The sequence below is a fragment of the Ranitomeya variabilis genome, chromosome 7 (assembly GCF_051348905.1).
Source record: "Ranitomeya variabilis isolate aRanVar5 chromosome 7, aRanVar5.hap1, whole genome shotgun sequence".
In the NCBI taxonomy this organism is placed as follows: domain Eukaryota; kingdom Metazoa; phylum Chordata; class Amphibia; order Anura; family Dendrobatidae; genus Ranitomeya; species Ranitomeya variabilis.
In genome coordinates, this window is record NC_135238.1 from 11,260,922 (window position 1) to 11,268,963 (window position 8,042).

Genomic DNA, 8,042 nt, shown 5'->3' on the forward strand with positions numbered 1-8,042 from the left:
CGGTACCTTTAGCTGTAGCAAATCCCCCTAACACTACTCATTCCCTCCTCCCACCCAATACCAGCCCAAACTGGTATAGCCCCTTCCAAACTGCAGGAGATCCTTTGTTCTATTAACATGATATATATGGGCACCAATCTGGGCTAGAGATAGGAGTTATATATTCCGGATGTCCATCGGTAGATCTATCACTCACTGAAAGCGCTAGCAGCTAAACCCAACGAGTACAAAGCGTGGATTTCATTGTAAGCGGTTCAGGTAATTACTCAGTGTGTACACTTAACAGAATCTCCATGATGTGGGGCACATTCTGATCATTGTTTCTTTCTTATACGAGGATCATACAGCGAGCTAGGCATAAAAATAGGTTTCATATTCTAAGTAAAGGGGAGGTGTCAGCCTCTAAGTGATGTCAGCACAGCGGGAGTGCCTGGGTTTTAGGCTAGGAATAACTTAGTGAGACAGCATTCTTGCAGTGTCTTTTGCCCGGGGTCCTGTTGGTGTGCAGAGGGGTGCTCTGCATCTGGATATATGCTCACCCTTGCCCCCCAGCACATGGCCAGTCAAGATGATACAATGACATAACAACCTGTGAGTGTTTTCAATTTTAATCCCATTTTATTTGTATTGTACATATGATATTGTCTCCTTTATAATTCCTTTTTTATACTTTGTAAACACTGCCTACCTTTTTTTGGAGTAAAATATACAATTAATTAGCTTGTCTCTCCTTGTTCTATAACGAACTGTCGCGTCCTCTGAAGTGAATTACACTACTGATTTGGCTCTGGACCAGTTAATACTTAGAAAATCGGAGCTGGTGGCAGCATAATTTGTCCTGTGCAATTGGGCGTCTTTGCAGCGACTGGCGGCGTTGATAATTATTGTTCCTGCCTGAGTGGGAGTAGTTATATCGCCCTCGCTGCAGCGTGCCCAATAGCCAGTATGTAAGCAGGCAGCCTTTCTGGCGACTAATTATCCTAGGTGCAGTACCCTGATTGACCTGAGGTTAAGGGGGCGCCAGAGGGCTGCAAGTTCCAAACCGGAAGTGGGATATAGATAAATCCCCTTCAGAAGGAACCAGGGGCAACCAAACCACTCCAGTTCATGACAAATTGGTGTGAGTGGCGGGGGATGATAAAGGTATTCTCCCCGTGAACCGTGACAGATTGGTGGCAGCATGGTGGGATTCCTGACAATGCTTCTCGTCCCCTCAAAAGTGAGAATGAAGCGGCTCAGAGAACAAGAGATTTTGGGTCCGCGACCAAGAAACTCCCCAGATCTCAGTCCCATGGAGAACCTGTGGACAATCCTCAAAAAGTGACAAGCAAAAGCCCAGAAATTGTGGTGACTGATCACTGATGAGACAAGAACGGGCGGCCATCAGTCAGGATCTGCCCAGAAGCCGATCTCCAGTGCCAGGACGAAGGGCAGAAGTCTGGAGAATAAGGGGCAGCGCTGGGAACATTGAGGCCTCACAGAAACTTCATGGATTTGTCTATAAAACTTACCAAGTAATTGTCCCTCAGTAACAGGAGAAAAAAAAAAAAAAAAAAAACACTGGAAAGGAAAAATGCAAAAAAACGTGAAATTTTTAAAGTCTCCCAACATTTGGCCAGGATCGACAAGAAGTCCATTTTCTCGTTGGATGGCGCACAGACTGGGGACACACGAGTGCAGACGAGCCCGAAGAGGGACTTTGTCAGTGACTGTTCATACCAAGTCCAGGCGCTCGGTGCATCGTGGCGCAGACAGGTCAGTGCAACTCGCCATCATCTCTGCCCTTTGGCTGCATGAGGCCAGAGGGAGGGGAGCAGTGAGAAGACATGTTGTGCTTTGTTTGAACAGTCGTTCTTTGCTGACAGAGGCCTGGTTACAGATACAGCTTCAGTTTTCTACCAGCAGCACCGCACCCGTCAGTCCGAGACACTCAGGCTCCGGTCATGGGTGGATTGGAGTCACAAGCCAATGGTGCCGCAGGGTTGGAAGGCTGAAGTCACGTTATTATCCCTAACTGATCGGAGCCGTCATTTATCTTCCCTACCGCTACTGACACTACACGGGATTATAAGGAGAATCTTCTTATAAAGCTCCCGACCACTTCTGTAACAGTCGCCCCCTGTTACTATGGTGCCCATGTGTTTGTATTCGCACAGAACGGTGTAAAGAGAGGACTCCACACTGCTGAAGAATAAAAGCCGCTCTGTTTATTTCACCTTGTAACAAATTCACTGGAATAAAAGGATCATTTCATGGCCCCCAAAAATAAAAAACAAACAATCCCAGCCAACACCAAAAGTCACTTTCTCCCCCGCTCTCACTTTTTCTTTGGCTCCTTGCAGGCCACCACGTACCTCTGGGCGACATTGAGGGGGGGAGAGTAGCCGTCGGCATAGGACGTGTCCTCAAATAGCACAGAGTAGTCGTCCTGGGGCTGAGGATACAGAAAGGAAAGGGTTAATAGAAGTGACCGTCCTGCCCCAGATGGTGGCCTCTCCACCCCACACGTGTGCAGGTCAGTCCTACAGCCAGGAAGTAGCTGCCGGCACTGATGGTGACCATCATCATCCCTACCTGCCGCGCACTCACCCGTTGTGGGGGGGTGTGGATCAGGGCTCGGTAGAAGCAGGTGGTCTGGGGGTACAGGGCCAGCACTAGCTGATCTTTCTGGAACAGAGCCTCCGGGTCGGTCTCGGGGTTCGCTTTCCACTGCGGCAGAGGGATGATCCTCCGGCGACTGAGGGTGTGACGCCTGGTGGTGGGAACAGACTCATGAGGGGTCATCCAGATATAGGAGTCAGCGTACAAGAACACCCGAGTCCTCCAGTCACAACCAGAGCTGCAGTCAAACTACTGCAGGGAAAAGGGCATCATGGGATCTTCACTTATTGGTTCGCAGTGGTCTTATGGGGTGCAGCTCTGGGTGTGAGTGGAGGCAGTGACCGCACGGTTCCTCTCGATCATGTGACACTTACTCCTTTCCTTCCTCATCGATGTCATCCACCTCGTACCTGGAAGAGAGTGAAGGGGTTAACTAACGCCCAGCCATGACACCCACCTTAAGACTAGAGCAGGAACCTACTTGTTGGCAGTGTGGCTGTAGCTGACCACCTCGGCCAGGATCCACTGCTCGTCCCCGTCCACAGCCTTCACCCGAGCAGCCACCTTGTCTCCAGGTTTGGCTACGTAATCGCTGGATGCTGGGATCGCTCCACACAGCGGCGGGGGCCTGGGCGGGGGAGACGACAGGCGTCATAGCGGCCGTGCACAGCGGCTCACACCCCAGGGGCGCACACTCACTTCTCCCCAGGCTTCCCGATCCACAGGGGCAGGGTCATGGCTGACTGCTGCAGGAGGGTCATCAGCACCCCACGCCTCATGGTTTTCCTGGGCGGCTCAGAGTCGTGGTACAGGCCGGCGATCTTGGCAGCTGGAAAGAGACAGAATGGAGCATAGCCAGGAAGCCTCCGCACACGGGCAGCAGATGAGAGGACAGCTCGATGGGCACCATCCCTTTAATACACAATATACGGAGAGTACTCTGCAGGGTTCGGCTGCGGTCGGGGCACTCACCAATGCGACGCTCCTCCAGCAACGACTTGATCTCTGCAATTTTATCCAATGATCTCCGCAGAATGCTGAAGGGAGAAGAAAGGAGCAAGTCAGCACCAGGGGGGGTCACGGGGGGGGGGGGGGGTGGGCAGCAACCAGGGGTCACCGGGGATGTGGGGGGAGGGAGCAGTAGTGCCGCACATTATTGGATCAGGGCCTGTGTGCTCCCTTGGGCATCACAGACCGTACATGCAGCGCTTCTTCCCTGGAGACAACAGATGATCACTAGGACCCCCGTGGTTTCAGGAACAGTCTGACCCCCGCCCCTCACTCACTTGCATTCGGCTTCCGCGTCGGCCTTGGCTGTGGAGTAGAGACCACGCAGTTTGGTGCGATAATACGGGGAGACTGAGAAGACAGAGCAGGACCCATATTAGGCAATGACACCATTAACTCTTAATATAACCGGGTTCCACTATCGCCCCCCACTAGGGACGCAGCCACTCAGACGACTGCAGAGATTTCCCTCCAGGAGTCAGAGGTGAAGCCGACCATTAACTACAGACACACTAAGTGCTTGTTTCCACTTGCGAGAAACACGGCCGAGTCTCACATGTGAAAACCAAGCTGTGACACCGGCACTCTAGAGCGGAGCGTGCGACCGCATAGCAACACATGGAGCCGCACGCTCCGCTCCAAAGTGCCGGCGCCAGAGCTTGGTTTTCACATGCGAGACTCGGCCGTGTTTCTCGCAAGTGGAAACAAGCCCTAAGGAGCAGAGTCGTCACCCCGGCTGCTGCACTCACTCTTGTTCTCCGTCTGCATCCGCTCGTGCGTTTTCTGGATGTTCACCAGGTTGTGTTCGCTCCGTGATCGCTCCTCCTGAAAGTGAATGGGAGCGGCAGGTGAGCGCGGCACCGTACAGGGACGATTATACACAGACTGTGCAGGGGACGAGGTGCGGCTCAGAAATCAGCAGCCCCATCGGGACCCCCGCAAGATCTCAAGCAACCACCACACCACCGACTCCACCTGTACAGAGCGACACTGAAGGCCGCCCCACCCGTACAGAGCAACACTAAAGGCCGCCCCACCCGTACAAAGCGGCACTGTAGGCTGCCCCACCTGCGTCTGCTTTATCAGCTGATGGAGTTCGCCCAGCAGCTCCGAGATCTTCGTGTCCGCCGACACCAGCGCCATCTCCGCTTCCTTTATCGTCCTTGTGGGGGAAGAAACGAGAAGAAGTCAAGATGATTCATGGAGAGGAAAAGGCGAAAACGGTAGAGAAGACACCCACAACCCACTGGGCCTGGACTACAACTCCCAGCATGCTCCAACGTTCAAAAGGCTTTCAGAGCATGCAGGGAGTTGTAGTATTGGTGAGGAGGATGCTGGGAGTGGTAGTCTTGGCATTAGTGAGGAGGATGCTGGGAGTGGTAGTCTTGGCATTAGTGAGGAGGATGCTGGGAGTGGTAGTCTTGGCATTAGTGAGGGAGAGGAGGATGATGGGAGTGGTAGTCTTGGCATTGGTGAGGATGCTGGGAGTGGTAGTCTTGGCATTAGTGAGGGAGAGGAGGATGCTGGGAGTGGTAGTCTTGGCATTAGTGAGGAGGATGCTGGGAGTGGTAGTCTTGGCATTAGTGAGGAGGATGCTGGGCGTGGTAGTCTTGGCATTAGTGAGAGAGGAGGATGCTGGGAGTGGTAGTCTTGGCATTAGTGAGAGAGGAGGATGCTGGGAGTGGTAGTCTTGGCATTAGTGAGGGAGAGGAGGATGCTGGGAGTGGTAGTCTTGGCATTAGTGAGGAGGATGCTGGGAGTGGTAGTCTTGGCATTAGTGAGGGAGAGGAGGATGCTGGGAGTGGTAGTCTTGGCATTAGTGAGGAGGATGCTGGGAGCGGTAGTCTTGGCATTAGTGAGGAGGATGCTGGGAGTGGTAGTCTTGGCATTAGTGAGAGAGGAGGATGCTGGGAGTGGTAGTCTTGGCATTAGTGAGGGAGAGGAGGATGCTGGGAGTGGTAGTCTTGGCATTAGTGAGGAGGATGCTGGGAGCGGTAGTCTTGGCATTAGTGAGGGTGAGGAGGATGCTGGGAGTGGTAGTCTTGGCATTAGTGAGGGAGAGGAGGATGCTGGGAGTGGTAGTCTTGGCATTAGTGAGGGTGAGGAGGATGCTGGGAGCGGTAGTCTTGGCATTAGTGAGGAGGATGCTGGGAGTGGTAGTCTTGGCATTAGTGAGGAGGATGCTGGGAGTGGTAGTCTTGGCATTAGTGAGGAGGATGCTGGAAGTGGTAGTCATAGCATTAGTGAGGAGGATGCTGAGAGTGGTAGTCTTGGCATTAGTGAGGGAGAGGAGGATGCTGGGAGTGGTAGTCTTGGCATTAGTGAGGATGCTGGGAGTCGTTGTCGTAGTCTTGGCATTAGTGAGGGGGAGGAGGATGCTGGGAGTTGTAGTCCTGCAGCCATGAGGCAATACATAGGTACATTGTCTCAAAACCCATCATATGCGGCCCAGACATGCTGAGACTTATAGTCCCCCCATGTATCACATTGCCGTCATCACAGCGAATCTCAGCTCGTTCACATAACAATCAGATCCCAGAGTCGTGCTCTATCGCGATACATACAGCGCCATGGCAGACAAGTCGCACAACTCCTCCTCACTCGACTGAGCCATCAGGATTACTAGCCAAGGGCCGGGAGGTGGAGCGTTATATATCACGACACACGCCTGCGCCAATAATATCGCGACACAGAACAGCGGCACTTACCGGGGAGAGCAGGCCGCAGAGAACAAGCGCAGCGCGTCCGGACAGCGGCGCGGAGTGATGACGTCCCTGTAGCCATGGAGACCGCGGCGTGGAGCTCGCGGGGCATGTCGGGAGTGCAGTGCAGGTGTTGTTGTCAGCCGTCTACTGCGCATGCGGTAATGTCTCTCTAATTAGTAGTAGTATTATTAGTATTAATATTAATGATTTTTTTGTAAAATGTTTTTCTGGATTCTCCTCCCAGACATTACAGTTATTTGGTGACTGGAGCTGTGACTACTGCACCTAACGACCGTAAACATGGCGGAACCAATAAGGAACCGCGATATCCGTTACCATGGCGTCAGAAACAGGCGGGTGTGAACAGTCCTTTAGCCCAGGGCCACACGGCGACTCTGGACCCTCAACACAAACATCGTATTGGGCCGGGGCGACGCAAAATGCGGAAAACGCCTCTCTGTATGCGGCTGCAATGGGGCACGGCGGAGATCTGCGGAAAATCACCGGCCCGGCGGCTCCCAGCGATCCTTAGCGGGGGACGACATCTGTGCAGAAAGGATGAATCGGCTGCAGATACCTGGAAAAGGAGAACCCAAACATACAACAAGGAAAAACACATAAAGGAGAAAAAGAGCGGCGGAAAGTGGACAAAATAGGAGCAAATGCCACAGTCAGCCAGGAAAAAGGGGCAGAGTAAGAACCGACGGAGCCTCCAGCCATAGAAGGGTTAATAGATGATTACAGCATGCAACGAGAATGAACAAAAGCCTCCATCATCAGTATCTGGTCTCCTCCATCATCAGTATCTGGTGATCGCCCGTCTCCTCCATCATCAGTATCTGGTGACCGCCCGTCTCCTCCATCATCAGTATCTGGTGATCGCCCGTCTCCTCCATCATCAGTATCTGGTGACCGCCCGTCTCCTCCATCATCAGTATCTGGTGATCGCCCGTCTCCTCCATCATCAGTATCTGGTGACCGCCCGTCTCCTCCATCATCAGTATCTGGTGATCGCCCGTCTCCTCCATCATCAGTATCTGGTGATCGCCCGTCTCCTCCATCATCAGTATCTGGTCTCCTCCATCATCAGTATCTGGTCTCCTCCATCATCAGTATCTGGTGACCGCCCGTCTCCTCCATCATCAGTATCTGGTGACCGCCCGTCTCCTCCATCATCAGTATCTGGTGACCGCCCGTCTCCTCCATCATCAGTATCTGGTGACCGCCCGTCTCCTCCATCATCAGTATCTGGTGATCGCCCGTCTCCTCCATCATCAGTATCTGGTGATCGCCCGTCTCCTCCATCATCAGTATCTGGTGACCGCCCGTCTCCTCCATCATCAGTATCTGGTGATCGCCCGTCTCCTCCATCATCAGTATCTGGTGATCGCCCGTCTCCTCCATCATCAGTATCTGGTCTCCTCCATCATCAGTATCTGGTCTCCTCCATCATCAGTATCTGGTGACCGCCCGTCTCCTCCATCATCAGTATCTGGTGACCGCCCGTCTCCTCCATCATCAGTATCTGGTGATCGCCCGTCTCCTCCATCATCAGTATCTGGTGACCGCCCGTCTCCTCCATCATCAGTATCTGGTGATCGCCCGTCTCCTCCATCATCAGTATCTGGTCTCCTCCATCATCAGTATCTGGTCTCCTCCATCATCAGTATCTGGTGAGCAACCGTCACCTCCATCATCAGTATCTGGTGACCGCCCGTCACCTCCATC

General features: G+C 53.0%; 1 protein-coding gene across 4 annotated transcripts; it reads right to left on the reverse strand.

Moving 5' to 3' along the window:
* Positions 1–2,185: 2,185 nt before the first annotated feature.
* Positions 2,186–6,601, reverse strand: SGF29 (SAGA complex associated factor 29). Of its 4 annotated transcripts, none has more exons than XM_077274013.1 (10): positions 6,318–6,601; positions 4,678–4,771; positions 4,359–4,434; positions 3,888–3,960; positions 3,574–3,638; positions 3,301–3,430; positions 3,083–3,229; positions 2,976–3,011; positions 2,590–2,752; positions 2,186–2,434 (listed from the first exon to the last, which is right to left on the reverse strand). In XM_077274013.1, exons 1-10 carry the CDS (start codon positions 6,467–6,469, stop codon positions 2,318–2,320), a joined length of 1,053 nt encoding a protein of 350 aa, XP_077130128.1. In that variant the 5' UTR covers positions 6,470–6,601; the 3' UTR covers positions 2,186–2,317. The 4 variants fall into 4 exon arrangements, with proteins under 4 accessions (XP_077130128.1, XP_077130126.1, XP_077130129.1 ...); XM_077274011.1 differs by having other exon boundaries at positions 2,575–2,752; positions 6,318–6,465; XM_077274014.1 differs by lacking the exon at positions 6,318–6,601 and adding an exon at positions 6,174–6,292 and having other exon boundaries at positions 2,575–2,752.
* Positions 6,602–8,042: the final 1,441 nt, after the last annotated feature.

Excerpts from the sequence above, each read along its gene's own strand:
- SGF29 (XM_077274013.1), bottom strand. The coding sequence starts at position 6,469 with ATGCGCAGTAGACGGCTGACAACAACACCTGCACTGCACTCCCGACAT. Across the intron at positions 3,961-4,358 it reads GATGCAGACGGAGAACAAGA|TCTCCCCGTATTATCGCACC; the intron begins GTGAGTGCAGCA and ends CTGTCTTCTCAG. Across the intron at positions 2,435-2,589 it reads TCCACACCCCCCCACAACGG|CCCCAGGACGACTACTCTGT; the intron begins GTGAGTGCGCGG and ends CTGTATCCTCAG.